This window comes from Prosopis cineraria, unplaced genomic scaffold (assembly GCF_029017545.1).
Source record: "Prosopis cineraria cultivar Desert tree isolate PC_DT_omini unplaced genomic scaffold, ASM2901754v1 PC13, whole genome shotgun sequence".
Classification (NCBI taxonomy): Eukaryota; Viridiplantae; Streptophyta; class Magnoliopsida; order Fabales; family Fabaceae; genus Prosopis; species Prosopis cineraria.
In genome coordinates, this window is record NW_026555344.1 from 12,822,245 (window position 1) to 12,839,613 (window position 17,369).

General features: G+C 29.1%; 1 protein-coding gene across 1 annotated transcript; it reads right to left on the minus strand.

The window, feature by feature from the left end:
• Positions 1–4,179: 4,179 nt before the first annotated feature.
• On the minus strand, positions 4,180–5,054 carry LOC129291839 (uncharacterized). Its single transcript, XM_054929388.1, has one exon. It carries the CDS (start codon positions 4,958–4,960, stop codon positions 4,358–4,360), a length of 603 nt encoding a protein of 200 aa, XP_054785363.1. The 5' UTR covers positions 4,961–5,054; the 3' UTR covers positions 4,180–4,357.
• Positions 5,055–17,369: the final 12,315 nt, after the last annotated feature.

Here is a 17,369-nt window from a genome sequence, read left to right on the forward strand (position 1 = left end):
ATATAATATGGTAATAGAAACATAAAATATTACCATATGAAAACAGTTATTCGAAGAAGAAGAAACAAAGTTAGTGTGATAAAAAATAATGAAGGGGTGTGGGTTTCAGATGAGGTGGTGATTGGCAATATTATTGTAAGTACTACTAAGATTTTTTTAGTAAAGAAATTATGGATAGAGAATGGCATGTCACTAATCAACAATAGGGTGATGTTAATTTTGATTTGATGTAGCATGTTAGCAGGCCTATCTCAAATGAAGAAATTAAGCTTGCTTTTCGTTCTATGGGAGCTTTTAAGGTGCCAAGCGAGGTTGGTTACCTTGCTATTTTTTATCATTATAATTGGGAAGTAGCAGGGCCTAGTGTGATGGAATTTATTAGAAATATTGGGACGAGCCTTTAAGGTTAAGTGAAATTAACAAAACCTTATTGGTAATGATTCCAAAAATTGATCATCTTGAATCTGTAGGGCATTTTCGCCCAATTGCTTTGTGTAATGTTTTCTATAAGGGGGTTACCAAGATTCTGGTGCATAGGTTGAAAAGTGTACTGGACAAGTTAGTTTCTCCCTTTCAAGCTAGTTTTATACTTGGCTATAACATACATGATAATATAATTTTGGCAAAAGAACTAGCTCACATGATAAGTAGGATAAATAGAAAAAAGGGATACATGGCAATTAAAATTGATCTTAAGAAGGCTTATGATGATATGAACTGTGGCATTATAATTGGTGTGCTAAAAGATTAGTTTAGCTGAACATATTATTAATATTATTAGTTTCTATATGAAATCGGTGAAAATGGCTATGAATTGGAATAGGGAAAAGGGGAGTGGTTTGGACCTACAAGAGGGGTGCGACAAGGAGATCCCCTTTTTCCTTATCTATTTGTTTTAGCTATGGATAAACTATCTCATATAACTTCTGATGTTGTTAACGATAAAAGGTGGAAACCAATGAAAGTGGGTAAGAGTAAGATTCTTATCTCTCATCTACTTTTTGTAGATGATTTTTTACTTTTTTATGAAGCGGATGTAGGCCAGTTGTGTAATGTAATGGAGTGCTTGGAGTTGTTTGGAAACATATCAGGTTAGAAGGTAAATAAAGAGAAAGCTAATGTATATTTCTTGAAGAATGTATCAAGAGAATTACAGAATATACTCTATCATATTTGTGGTTCTAGTGCAAAGATGAGCTTGGACTCAACCTGGGGCCTTTTATTACTCATGGTAGAGTAACAAGAAATAAATTTTAGTATTTGATTAATAAAGTGCATGATAAGTTGTCTGGGTGGAAGAATAAGCAAAATCTTTTGCTTCTTGGTATGATCACTTTGGTATAAATAGTAACCTCTCATATTCCTATTTTTACTATGCAACATAGTCATATTCCTGTGGGTGTTTGTGTTGAAATTACAAAATTACAACATGATTTTATTTGGGGTTCCTTTGAAGGGAAAAAGAAAATTCATGCTGTTAGTTAGGATATCATGTGTAAGCCTAAAAGATATGGTGGCATGGGTTTGCGTGATTTAACTAAGATGAATGAAGATTTGATATGTAAGGTTGGTTGGAATATTCTTGCTATCCTAATAGTCTTTATTCTAATGTTCCTCAAGGTAAATATGAGCGTGGTGTAAATCTATTTAAGGAATGCCAAGAAAAAGACTCAGATTCTTTGTTTTGGAAATTCCTTGGTAAATGCTGGCCTGATCTTGTGACTATAGTAGCTTGGGAATATAGGGATGGTAACAACATTAATTTTTGAAAGGATTTATGGTTGGGTAATGATGAAAGGCTCCTTGATGTTTGTTTTAGGAGACCTAAAGCGAGTTTATTAGAGTGCAAGGTTAGTGATATAGTGAATGAAGCACAAGATTTGGGAACTTCTTTATCTTAAGGATTACTTACCTAAGGAGGTTTTAATGAAGCTTCGAGTAGTAAAAACCCCAAAACTAGTCTATGGTTTTGATTGTATCAGATAGAGGGGAGCAACTCATAATAATTTCTATATTTCTAATATGTATCATAGACTTACAGTGAACTAGGTAGATGTATGTTATAAGGGCTGGGATGTTTTATGGAGTTCGAAGGGTCCAAAAAGAATTCAAGTTTTTTGTGGCTTCTAAGGCATGAAAGATTACTATCTTATATGGCAAGAGCAAGATTATTAGGGGATTCTCCTAATTGTTGCATATGTGTGCAAGGAGTGGAGGATATTCTCCATGCTATCTATGAGTATGAAAAAGCAAAATTTACATGCCTTCAACTCAATAGATATGAGGTAAATTCAAATTTGTTCCGACTTAACTTGTGTGATTGAATTGATGTAAATATGAAGGGTAGATCTTATTGGAGTAAAATTTTTCCTGTGACTACTTGGCGCAATGGTGTTGGCGTAATAAAGCCTTATTTGATTCTGCTTTTGTGATGCTTGAGAACCCTACAAGCATTATAAAACATTATGTCTGGGAATTGGATAATTTGATGTGTGGTGGATTATCCGTTATGTTTAGAAAAACTATTATTGATGTTAGATGGTCCTGTCCTCCCTTCAGGTGGTTTAAATTGAATTTTGATGGTGCGGCTAAGAGTAGCAAAAATATGGTTGTGTGTGGTGGTTTGTTGAGGAATGATCATGGAGATTGGGTGGCTGGATTTTTTAAGGAAATTAGTGATTGTTCTGCTGTAAATGCTGAATTATGAGGCATTCTTTGGGCTGTAAGGTTGGTGAAGGAGCTGTTAGTGAAAAATCTAATCATTGAAGGAGATTTGGCTGTTGTCTTATCAACACTGAAAGATGCTTGGGTAGAAAAGAAATTTGGTAATATATTTCTTGATGATATATGTAGAGTTCTTGATTTCTTTAGAAATATTTTTTTTTTGTCATGCATATAGGGAAGGCAACTAGTGTGCGGACTGGCTTGCCAATTACAGTTTTTCACATGATTTTTTATTTATTCGTTTATGAGGTCCTCATGATCCTTTACAAGGTTTACTATGTAATGACTCTTCCGGTGTTGTTCACTCAAGAGGAGTTTTAGTGATGGAATAAAGTAGGGCTTTGCCCACATTCACAAAAAAAAGAAAGAAATTAAAAATAAAAAATACTCTCTCTATTAAAAAATGTAAACCATTTTTAACTGAATCTTAGCTCCCAATAAAATAATTACTTATTTTTAAACTAATTCTATCTTTCTATATTTACTCCTATTAAACCTTTAAAATAATATAAAGTGATTTATTCAACAGGGGTACTTTTGAAAAAAGATAATAATTATATCTTGGAAGACTAAAAATGCTTTATATTTGTGAATATCTAATTCCTCAAAAAATACTTTACATTTTTTAACGGATGGAGTATAATTGTATTATCTTCTAGATATTAAGTATTACTGAATATTTTATTTGAGAAGTTGAAAAAATATTTTATAATATTTATTGTATTCTTATACTTAATTTCATAATACAAATCAATATTTTTATTAATTACTCAAACATTAATATTTCTACCTCCTACAAAATTAACAATATAAATAGTATTAACTTTCTTGGTTGAATGATTGAGAAAATGTTGAAGCAGTGAAGATTGGAATTTTAAAAAACTTAAGTGAAGCAAGAGCAAATTTTTAAGGGGTAAATTGACAATTTTTTAGAAGGGCCAAGGGAAAATTTCCCTTATCATAATTAAGAGGAATTCATGGTTTAAGTGGGGGCAGCTGTTGCTTCATGTTATATCAATCATTAAATAAAAAATTTGACTTTGAATTAAAAAATTTTACTTATAAATTATAAAGTTTTAGTTGTAAATGAAGGCTAAATTAATAGAGATAATATTATTTTTGTACTGTAATCACAAATTACATTCAAGTCTATTGAGACTTGACAGTAGTTTATGAATTTTGTAAAATTTATTTATAAATAAGTTTATACATAATCCTTTCAAATTATGTACTGTGCATGTCTCCCATCTCTTGCAAGATTCACACAATCCAGAGGACATGTGAAAGTGAAAGTGAAAGTGCGTATTCTCTCAACCCATAACTGTGTTTTGACTGTACAAATCAACCGAGAATATTCTCAAGTCAAATAGAATAATAGTCCATCAACATCATTTTTTTAGTTACACAATTTCCTCATGAACATCATCTTTTAGTGCATCAATTTTTCCAAAATAATTCAATTGTTAATCACAGCAGTGAAATCATGCGTCCAATATTCTTAACAATAACAAATTAACTCCATCACTTCAATACAAGTACAAGCTGCTCAGAGGAGAATCTGAGTATTCAATTTATTACTCAAAATTCAAAACCAACATAAACATTAGAAAAGTATCCATGTATATAGAAAAAATCACGCCATATCTGGGCCCTCTCCTCCATTTTTTATTCTATCAGAAAGAAGAGCAAGTTCTGCAACACCAGAAGCCTCAAAACAGTTCTCAGAAATAATCTCTTGATGACTAATCCACAAAACAGCATGAAGCAAAACAATAGGCACAGAACATGCTAAAGTCACACCCAGATGAATCCCTGCGCTTGTTACAATAAGTTGAACCATAGTCGCAATTGCAAGTAAAGCCAAAACAAACCTTTTGTCTAAAACTCTGTGAAGGAGGTAAGAATTAGGGTATGCCTTTAATAGTAGCAAGTACAACGTTGTAACATAGCTCATGATAACCAGAAGAATCAAGGAAACTTTTCTTTGAGGGATCAGGGTTATGAAGAGTATGATCCACACAAAAAGTGTGTAATATAACCCTAAATTGCCCAAGTTTCTGATGATCCGAAGAGCTGCAGCTTCTGGGGTTAATGGAATGTTGAGAGGACAGTAAAAGTTGAATTCTCTGAACTGCTTTTCATGGGATGCTTTTGGTTCATAGGGCTCCTCGGTAGATGAAGAAGAAGGTGGTTCTGATGAGTTTGGAATTCTCTGGGTCGTTCCAAAACTTGCCATGATTCTGTAATCTCTCCAAAGAGAGAATTCCGGGAATGAAAAGGAATGTGTGGTTATGGGTCTTGATTTTCTGTTTGTTTAATTTGGATGAGGTTCGTGTTAATTTGTAGCATCAAGAGGAAAGAGAATTTTCTTCTTGCTAGTAGAAAGACTTTGAAAAGAGACTTGGTCAAAGAATTTCCTCATTATTAATTAGACTACTATAGAAGTCAAAATAGACAGCTTGATGGACCTGACTAAATTTATTTTGAAGTTGAGTTGATTGTATAACTTTTTAGAATTATCAACGGGATTGGGTTTGGCAAACTATGGAGAATTAATCTTTCATGATAAATTATGGTTTAAATTAGAAGATATAATCTTATTTAGTATCAATTGTACTTCAAATAAAATTGGCTGTAGTAGAAGAATACATATGAACAATCAATAAAAAACTATTATTAGAATTGGCATAATGTTTAGAAAATTTCAAGGAGAACTTTGTCATTTCAAATATAGATTTTATATTTTCATTCAATTGTTCGTTCTCAGGTCCGGGTACCATGACATAGTGTTCAGTGTTCTGGACTTTGGATACCCAAATCCGTTAAATTTTGGCTAAAATAAATAAATAACATAACATGACAAATCCCGTTCAATTGATGCTTCAAGAAGGTCATCACTTTGGCTTCACAACTTTAGAACCTATAATCTAATCTATATTTATATCTTCTATAATCTATAGTAGATACCGTTAGATGGGGACCTATACGACATTTTCTTTTTTTCTTTTTTATTTGTATATGTTCATTAAAAACATGACAGCGAGCATCTAAAAATAAAAAAAAATTACATTTGAGACCTCCAATTAAAAAAAATGAATGATAAATATGGAATTTGTAGTAAAAAAGTTTGTATGGAGTCTGCAATAAAATTATAAATTAAATTTACAAAAATTAGAAGGATGCAACGCAATGATTTTTTTTTTATTTTCAGAATTTTCATTTATGCATAATAATAAATTATAAATAAAATAGTTTGTTGCTTATATTTATTTATGTTAGGATAGGCTAGCACCCAAGAGAGGGGGGTGAATTGGGTTACACTTAAAAACTTCTAAAAACATAAAAGAGTGAAGAACTTAAGTACGAAGGAAAAAGATAAGCCACACAAGATTTATACTGGTTCAGCCTCAAACTCGGCCTACATCCAATTCTTAAGATTACACTTAATATTTTCAACTAAATTCACAAGTTTCAATGGGTGTTTGCCACCACAGTACAACTCTCAAGACTTAACTTGTCTTGAATCACTTAACAACCCTTGCTACAATCAAGCAAGTTGTTATAAACACTTGAAAAATATATTTTTAATATTTTTAAAGAATAAAATAAACTTTTGCAAAAAAAAAACTCTCTTAAAGAGTAGATAGAATTACAACTAAAAGTTTATAAACTAGTGAGAGCTTTTCATAATTCTTTTCAAGAATAATGAATGAATGCAAGATGTAAAAGCACAATTTAAAAATTTTTCAAATGCTCAAATAAAGATTAGTTCACTCAAGGATGATTAGTTCTCGTTCTGGCTCAAAATGAATCACATATATAGTTTTGGTAGATAATTGACTGTTGGAACAGTAATTCTATCCGTTGGTGCAATTTCTTGTGAGTGACTAACAGAATCACGGGTGAAATTGCATTTGGCTTGTTCCAAATATGTACATGTAACAAATCACGCGTGAACTCTATGAATTGCCACGCATGGTATCTTTTGAGGTGTAATCATTACTTTTTTTTTCAAAACCGCCCCTATTAATGAATGTCTTTATATTTATTATAGGGTATTAAATAAGGGTAAATATGAAAAGATAGGGTTAGTTTAAAAGTAGGTAATTATTTTATTGGGGGTGAGATTCTATTAAAAATACCTTACATTTTTAAATAGAGAGAGTATCTTTATCTTCTAAACCCTTAAAACATTCCCATGAAATGATGTATTTTTTTCCTTTTGTTAAAAAATGTTGGACACTTGATTTTATGACTATGATTAACAACTGATCTATATTTCTGAATCATAGACCTCAGTTTGTCTGTTCTTTGCACTAAGGGGTTATGGGAGATATTAAATTAACTTATATTAAAAAATTATATGTAATATAATTTATGGACTATTTTAGTTGACTTTAGATTCTCCGTTGTTTTGCATGGTATTCATTCAAAAAAAAAAATGTTTTTCTCTTGGGGTATTTCTATCAACTCAACAACCGCACATTGAGTATATAAAATACAACATAAAAAAGGTTACTTGAGCAATACTCTCATCATATAGGCTAAATAATTGAATAAATTAATCCACATTTGAAAATACAAAAAAATGCTCACTGCTCGTTGAAATTCAATTCTTTGACACGATCCAAGTCTTTTTTTTATACTCGTCATACTCCATATTAGTCCCTATTTACAAATAAGTTATCACATCCTTGAATGTAATTCTCCCATTTTTATACTAGATTTTGAATGACTTTTCTAACTCTATTAAGAAAAAAAATATGAAAAGTATATGATATTATATATACATAGTTGATTTATAAATATAGAAGGCTTGAATTTCATGCCACTCCGACCGCAGTAAAATTATAACAATGGGCGCGCAGATACTTGGGGTGCATGGTTTCTCTAGAACGTTTGAGAATTTGTGTTTATTATATATTACTTTTCAATATTAAAAAACTGGCATTAACTAAACTAAATAAATGTATCAATTTATTTTAAGGAGAATTGCATTATAGACCTCAGAACCAACATAGTTACATTAAAGGTTCAGTAGAATTTGAAATAATTTGGTAGGCCTAAAGCTATGAAATACTTATACTTCAAATTGCCTCACGTATCTATATCGATATCGTATTCAATATTGATACTCACCAATACTTCTTCGATACGTATCCATAAAATATTGAAATAATATTTTTTAATTTAAAAAATATTAATTTTTATATGTATCTAATACTTCTAGATTGCTAATAGATACTTGAAAACTAAAAATTAAATTTATTAAATTTATTAAAACTTGCAATATTAAATTTTTTATTACTAATATCATTTTTTGATTTGCTTTTAAAGTCAAAAATTATATTTTCCTTAAAAAATAAGTTTTTGATGTAATAAAAGAATAAATATTACATTTTTCTTAATTATAAAAATGTGAAAATGTAATCTTATGGTGGTTGAGGAGGAGGAAATATTGATACTATACCTATTGATAGGGATTAGGTGATAGGCAATTAAGTATAGGTAAAATAAAAATACAATTAATAATTATATTGTATTTGGTATTATTATAAAGGACTATATATATATATATATGCCAATTTGAATATTTTTTAAAATAAAATTATATTTTTAATATTTTTATAAATATATATACACGTTTCAAAAACATATCATATCTCATGTTTTAAAAAAATGAAAGTATCGACGTATCGGATACGTATCATATTCAATATACATATCAGTATCTGTGCATCCTATGCTCAAGGCCTTTCTTGTAATTAACTTTTTTGATGAAAAAATGCAATTGCCTCTTTGTGAAATACATAATTCATAAATAAAATTTAAAGTCCATTTATTAATAATAAAATATCCTTTTATTTCACAAAGTTCACGTGATTTAATCTTGTTGTATGAGAGAAAATTTACATGTTACCCACATGATAATTACAAATAGAAACTCCATAAATAATATTTACAATCCATTTAGTAACAATACATTGTCCGCTTATTTCACATAGTTCTTGTGATTTACACTTGAAGTAGAGGAAATTTATAAGTTATCCAAATAAAATTTATAATAGAAACTTTATATAACATTCAAAGTCTATTTATTTGTTAAATAAGCTAGCCACCTAAAAAGAACTGAATTGGGTGTTATATAAAATTTTCACAAACTTTTTCTTGACAGAAAACAAAGATTATGTTAATTAAAACAAAGTTTCACACAAAGAGCTTTTAATGCAAATGAAGTTTAAAGAAGAAGAAGCTTGACATAAGAGATTTACACTAGTTCAACACAATCACTTAGCCTAGAATTCCTAACTCTATAATTAGAGTTGTTTGTTGATTTCAACTTCAAATTTATATTTATGTATTATGAAAAAAAATTGTGCAGATTGTGTGGACAAAGAGTATGGTGGAAGTGATGTTGTGAAGGGAACTTGTTCACTAAGCAATAAGGTAATTATTATTAATGTGTGATAGGGGTGTGTTTGATTATGTGTGATTTTATTGTTTGGCAAATTATATTTGTTCGAAGATAATATATTTTTGTTTGGAATGTTAATTGCCAAGTGGATTGAATTGCTTATGAGCATTATGTTTGGTACAATATTATTGTTTGGAAATATGAAATTGTTTGGATATGTTTGAAATATATATGCTAGAAACATGTGTTGTTGAGGATTTTGTTTGAAGTTTATTTACCACATGGTAAATCCTCATTAGACCTAATACGTGGCTTGTCACTTGAATTGACTTACCTTTGGCCGGGTGACTCAGTTCCTAATGTAACATCTTAAATTTCTAATATAGAACTTAATTATTATTTATTGAAAATTAGTAAATTATTCAAACTTAATAAGTGCATGATCTAGTAAAGAGAATAGAAGAGAAGTTAGGTTTTGGTGAAAGCTTAAAGGAAGAAGAGAAAGGCTCTACTAGGGGCAAATGTGGTGGTGATCTTGGAAGCTAGCTTGAACCTTCAAACTCTTATATCTTAGTAGGTGGAGCCTTGTTGAGGTTAAAGACACAGTAGGAGCATATATTGGCCATAAGTAACCCTTTTGGCGTCAAAAGGGTTGAGGTTCTGAGACAATAGAGCGTAAGTTAAAGAGACGAGCAAGGAATAACAAATTAGCTATCTTTTGTAATGCCCTATTTATGTTTTGAGTCTATGTACATAGATGTAAATGTATAGTATTTTAGGTTGCCAACTAGAATTACATATACTTTTTGTATTACACTTGTATGATATAAAGTTATGATGTATATTAGCCTAAGAATTGTATGATGTGGTGATATATGTGATGATGCGTGCAGTAATAGGTTAACATACTAGTACAAGTAAAAGTACATTGTAAATGTGTTGTGATATGCTAAACTACACTTGTATAATGTAAATTTATAAAATTTTAGCGTAAGGAAATGCTTTGTGAAACATTGTAAAACTAGGCTAAAATAGTATTACAAGTGTAAGCCGTCATGAATAGATGTGATATGTGATGATGAATTGGCCAAGTAGTGATTATATGCGAATATGTTTGAGATTGGCCTTGTTATGTGATATCGGGTCTTAGGGGACCAAATCTTGTGTTTGACATGATATTATGTGATTATTTGTTCAATTAGATATACATTAGCCATTTGAACTTAGTTCAAGTCTCAAATTGAGTTGGAAGTATAAGTTTTGGTATTTGAACACTTGAATGCCCTAATTTAGTTATAACATTTGAATTTTTACATCTAGGTGTTCAAAATTCATATGATATTGCATCATAACAAAACTTATATCATTAGCTAGATTATTGAAACCTTCATGTGAGCACTTGAATCACTCCAATTGAGCATTGCTTACTAAATTAGTGCAAATATAAAATTTATCCTGAAAAGCTATCATGACAATAAAAAACTGTCATGAGTCATGACCATATGTGCTATTGCTTGTTGTGCATAACTATGACAAATGGCGCAAAGGCCAAATTATCCTTCTCTGTGTCACATGCCACTGTGCATAGACCATATGTCGTGACGTAACATCCTAATTTTAAATATAATTAATTAATATTTGATTAATATATTGAAATTAAAACTAAAAATTTAATCTTAAAGTGAGAGAGAGCCACAAAACTTTTCTTTCCATTGCATGAATATTACAAAATATGAGAAGAAAAATCTCATTAAATATTATATATATTGTTACTAAATTTCATAAAAATTTTACAATTGCTTTCTTCAACATTTGAACTCTTGATATAACTATCCTTGTATGATATACACATGATACAATAGATCTTGAATCCAAGCATGACTTGTTCTACCCCCTAACAAGTTATGTTATTGATGATGTACTGGATAATTGACATCTAAACACATTATGATAGAAAAACAAAGTGAGAATTACAAAATTTTCTCAGTAAAATATATCAAGTTTGAGCTAATAACGGTCTTGATGCCTTGTGTGCAAAAAATAATTTTCTCACTCTTGCCTATATTGAAATTCACATAAAAATATACAAGTACTCATAATAGGCATTGATTAAAAAATTAATAAAAGATTTTACAATATTTTGGTAAATCAAACCATTTTCCCTTGATAACGATATGTGATTATGCATTTGAAAATTATAAACACCCAAAATATAGCACTAAGCATAACCAGGATATCCCCAGTGTGGATCCACATAAATAAATCTCACCCCATTTTCACTTAGATTGGGGTTATCTCAAAAATGCTAGCATATAGAAATATAATTTTCTTTTGCATATTTCCATATACTGTATTAAACCATAATCTTTTGGATGCAAATACTCATAAAGAAACTTCAAACATTTGGAGAAATACTTCTCATTTGAAACATTCTTAAATTATATGTTGAAAAATGAAAGATCATAAATCTAAATAAATAAGATAAGATTTTCAATAAATAGAAACTTAGATAAAATCAATAACTTGTTAATGTGTGAAACCAAGAAATTAAAATCAAATAAAGTTTAAGATTAATAGACAAGATTATGAAATATGAAACTATTAGAATGCTAAAATAAGATAAATTTCAAAAGTAATGTCTTCTAAAAAACTTAATGATTTATACAAAAGATAGCATTTACATGCTATGGAATTGAAAAGTCTAATGATAAAATATTTAAAATAAATTAAATAGGAAAAAAAATTTATAATTAAATAAAATTGTAAATCGCAGTAAGTCAAGAATCTTACCTTATACTAATTTTTCTATTTAATGATATTGACCTTATTTAATATTTATCCTATCTTTCTTTCTTCATTTTTTTCTGGCATGTTTTTTCCTTAATTTCTATCATCTCTTTTTATCAATTCTCATACATTTTCTCTATATTTTATCTCTTCATATTATCACCCTTGCCATTTTCTTCCTCCTCTCTCTCTCTTCTTCTCCATCATCTAATCTTTCTTTCACTTTCTTTCTCTCCACCTTTCTCTATTGCCTCTTATTCCTTTCTATTTGTCTACTTATACTATAAGAGTTAGGGGTATATATGGTGTTGTTGACTTGATAAAAGGATTAAGAATTCTTTAAGGGGCAAGTCATCTTAGGTGTCATTCTTATTAATATCCATTTAATCGGACTTGGCTTCTCTCAAAAGAAATTACTATTATGCCACATGTGTCAATTGGTGGCTTTCTCTTAAAGAAAAGCTCTTTTTATGACAATTCATACAAATTTATTTATAACTATTTATTATTATTTTTATAAAACTTACTTCTTATTATTGAATACTAAGAATATCATATATATTTTAGTATTATTAATCCTATTGAAATATTCCATTATCCAATTCTCTTTAAATAAATATATCTACTTAATTTCAAAGAAGGCATAAAAGACACATAATAGTATTAAAAAATTTATAAGTACAAGAGAGATGCATAATTTCAAAAAATGACAAGTTAATTACTAAAAGTTCAAATTTTAAACTTATAATTTATTTACATAGTTATATCTATTATTTTGATTATTTTAAATTTTTCTGGATGTTACATGCAACATTTATGCTAGAATACGCCAAAATGATGTCTTGGCCTTGTTTTTTGTATTTTGCTTTCCTTTGTCTTCCATACTTCTCATATTTTTAAATTTCAATAAATTTGAGCTCAAACTATATATTTGAATGTTTTTTTTTACCCTAAAGGCTACCATTTGTATTTTAACTATTTAATCAATTTAACTTTTGTAAGTTTGATAAGCTTAGGAGGGAATTAATAGCTCCTGATTAATGTGGTATATTGTGGTTGTGGTGATTATTGGTAATGTCAAAACTGACGATACACCTAGCATGATGTATAAGGTGTTGTCCTACAATAATGATTTTGTCTTCGTTGTTTGGATAATATATGTTTGTGAAATCATTCTTGAATATCCACTTAGCAACCGCATGTTAGTTGCATCATGTAATGCAATATTAACTAATTTTCCCACAAGACTTAACCTTAAAACCAATTATTGCCACGATAATTAGGAATCAACCATCCTGGTCATCTTACCATGGTAAAAAGAAATTAACAGTAGTTAAAGAAAATTAATCATAGTAGAAAAGAAAAGACTTGGGTTTAAGGTCTACTATGGTTAAATGAATCAAGCATATAAAGGCATGCATATAATGGCATGACTAGAATATGCAAACAAACATAGAAATTGTTATGGTAGAATAAAATCAAAGTATACAAGATTAAAAACCATTTACTTAATACTAGCATACTAAAAAATATTGGAACTCATTTAAATAAGTGAAATTAAACCATTCAATTGAGATTCCAAGTGGAACAAGTATTTTGTAGCATCTCATAATCAAACAAGCACGTATCAAAGTCCCAAAAATGAATGGAAGCATGAACATTTTCTTGACAATTAAAATCATTGAAAATGATGTTTTAAAATCTATTTTTTCTAAATAGAGTGATCCATCGCAGCTAATTACAAGTTCATCATGGCTAACAACGACAAGGCAATCCGCTATGGCAAAGGAGCCATCCACCATGGCATACTGCAAAGAAATGACATCATTAGTGCTGTCAAACTATAACACTAGGAACAAACTTCTGACACACCCCAAGCCTTCATCCAACATTCAATCAGGATAATCTAGATATCCACAAAAAGCTCATCTCAAGTGCTAACTATTGCCATTAGTTTCTTTTCAAGATCTTATCACAATAAAAAATTTAACACCCAGAGCCAAACTTACTCCTTTTTCACACTTAAACACTTCCAAGGTATCCAAGACCTCAACCAAGTTTTAGAAGCCTAAACACCCACCTAAACCAAGTCCCCAAGACTCAAGACAACCTATATAATGCACCACATCACAAATATTACACGTGCATCATATTTTCACTTTTCAACCTTAATTCCAACAAAAACCATAGGGGAGACTTATATAACATAAATTCATTATTTAATCTCATTATAATACCCAAAAGTAATAACAATGAACTTTAAACCTACTTGTACCAATATTTAGGCTCTGTTTCACTTTAACAGCAAATATCATAAGACTAAGGCACTATATACAACTATCAATTACATAAATAATGCAATGATACAAGTAACCCAAAATAAATGTCCTAACTTGGCAATTTAACAATCATCATATTATACATAAAGAAATAAACAAAGAAAGAGGCTATATTGTGGGAATTTCAAATTCCTAAGCCTTAAATGCATTTTCCTTTTCTTTGCTGAAGCTAGTGCCTCTAAAATATTAAATAGGTGTGAGTACAACCACTCAGTAATTAAGGAAAGCTCTAAATCACGCACATGTAAGTCAATTCAATTAAGGCATATAAAGAAGGCATTTATAAAAACCACATTCAATAACATAAAGTACAACATCATAATATCTCAATATCACATCTCATGATATTACAAATACATGATCAATATCTCTTTATCTTTTCCATATACTGCTGACTGAATTTCATAGGCTAATAACTTAATAGGACTAAGTTCATGTGAGTGGACTAACCTAAGTTCTCCAATCATGAGGAGTCATTCAACCAAAGATGCCTCACTCAATCTTAGACTATAGATTCCCCTAATTCTTGACTCCATTAAGAGTGTTGCAATACCTTACCCCACATCCAGTCCAGGGTGATATTAAGGGCAATAGATTTAGGCAACCTATGCTTGCACCCATTCCGATATGAGTTTCAGGAAGACCCAACCCATGAATACCATCCGCTGAGGCCACCTCATGGTATTGGTTATATAATTTCACGTGAAAAAATAATCTACTCCTTATAGGGCATCCTCCTTTCTAAATCATGATCATGCAACCATGCACAAGGCACTACCATGAATATTCATATCTCAATGCATAATTATAGTACTCAAGCATGCATAACAATATAGTTAAACTATCACAAGCATGCATATAAAGCTCTAGCATTCCATAATACAATCTTTCAACTATATGAAGCATTTTAAACATAAAAAGCTTTAATGAAAAATTATGAAACCCACTTGCCTTTATTTTGTAAAACAATAATTAAGTTTATATTCAAATGAATTCACGTTAAGCATGTCCACAAAACAAGCTAAACTAATCTAACAAGCAATAGTATAAGTTAGAGATCCCTTAATTATCTCAAACATTTAAAAACTCAAAGGTTTCCCCTATAACATAATACAATAGATCTTACTCATATCAAATACTAAAATATGTATTCAATTCAAATTATAATTTCATTTGATTCTTTTCAAAGTACAACTATCAATATACCTTTCAAATATTACACTCACAGTTGTAGACATAGGAAATTCATACCCAATAAAATATCTTTATGTTTATTCACAAAATGATTTACATTCAAATAGTAACATGTCTCATAACATGTCCAAAATGAAAAACCATGCATGTACACTGTACAACAAGAATTAAATCTTCATTATCTCAATTCTTCATGTTAGAAAGGGCAAGCCAAGTCCAAGTTCGGTATAATACCATTGCCAAGATCAATCGAGGAACAAGGTCCAGGATTTACAAATCAAAGTCAGCACCGATATAGTTCAAGCACGCCATCCAAATACAAAAATCAAGTTTCAATCTAACAAAAGTCCAAATAATCCATCCAATATTCAATCAAATCTCCAACCATGTTCAATAATTACTTATTGTTAAAAAGCCTCAAACCACATGCCAAACAAAGGGTTAAGTCCCAAATCAATCACTGCCCCCCATCTCCAATTTTTCTTACAAAGAATTCTATAATTCAACACCTTACAACAATCACAAACAACCCCAAATCACAACCAAAGTTCCATAATTCAAATATCATAAAGAAGTCAAAAATCATGCCAATTCCATCTTCATGCGTTTGAAAATTTGTATGGAAAATACACCAAAATATTGAATTTAACATTTCCTAAATGTCTTCAACCATTCAAAATCATTCAAATGAAATCTCAAATCCATATATACAAATCATTTCCACCATTTAGGAAAATTTCCAAATTACTTTCAAAAAGTTCTTTTAAAGTAAGAATCTTGAATTTAAAATGATAAACAAAAAAAAACTCATTAACTTTGCACATAAAATCCTTGTCACCTAAGTTTTTTTTTTTAGCTAAAACAATTTGTTAGTCAAGCAATATCTAGATTACTTATACAAAAAAATATCCCAAAAATTTACAATAATTCATTCATAAATAGAAAAACAAATAAACTTGCTACGCAACCACAAATTCAAGCTGCAGCAAACATTTTAGACATACCCAAGGCAAATCAATGAAGTTTCAAGTAAAGATTAGGGAAAATTAATGTATACGTCCTAAAAGTTTTGCTCAATTTAAAACTAAGTCCTTAGAGTTTATTTTATTTTAATCAAGCTCTTATTATTTGATTTATTATATATGTTAATCCCAGAAAGTTAAAATTAATATAAATTTCACAAAAAAACTACTTTTGAAGTTTACAAAAAAATTTAATTTAATATTTTTAGCCAAAATAAAAAAATTAATTTAATATACTGTTTACATTTTTATTATTTTTTAATGAAAATTCTGCATGTATAAAAAATATTTAAAAAACAGCCTAATTATATAAATTTTGAATTATAAAAATTATGTAATTAATTCTAAAGTTATATAAATATTTAATAAAAATATAATTTAAAATAAAATATTTTAAAAAGATAAATTAAAATAAGATAAATTATAGAAATTGAGTGAATAAAGTACTGGTAGATTTTTTTTTAAAGATTAGAAAAAATGATAATAAAATCTCTTTAAAATATATAAATGATAATTGATTTCTTAAAATATTATAATTCTCCTAAAATCTTTAACGACTTTTCTGTTATTAATGAATTTATATAAATTATTAAATTGTCCTTGTTGAAAATAAATTGTGAATATTTAAACAAAATTTATGAATCATTTATTTTTTAATAAGAACAATTTAATAATTTATATAAATTTATTAATAATAAATTTTTTTAAAAAAAATTATAACATTTTAAAAAATTAAATTATTATTTATATATTTTTAAAAAATTATTATTTTTTTCCTGTAGATTATAACCTAAAACAACATCCCTCCTTCCAAAGTTTAGGGTTGAGCCAAATGGATAAAAATATTTACTTTCCACTATAAACACCCAAATGACATCAGCCAATCCC

Excerpts from the sequence above, each read along its gene's own strand:
- LOC129291839 (XM_054929388.1), bottom strand. The coding sequence starts at position 4,960 with ATGGCAAGTTTTGGAACGACCCAGAGAATTCCAAACTCATCAGAACCA.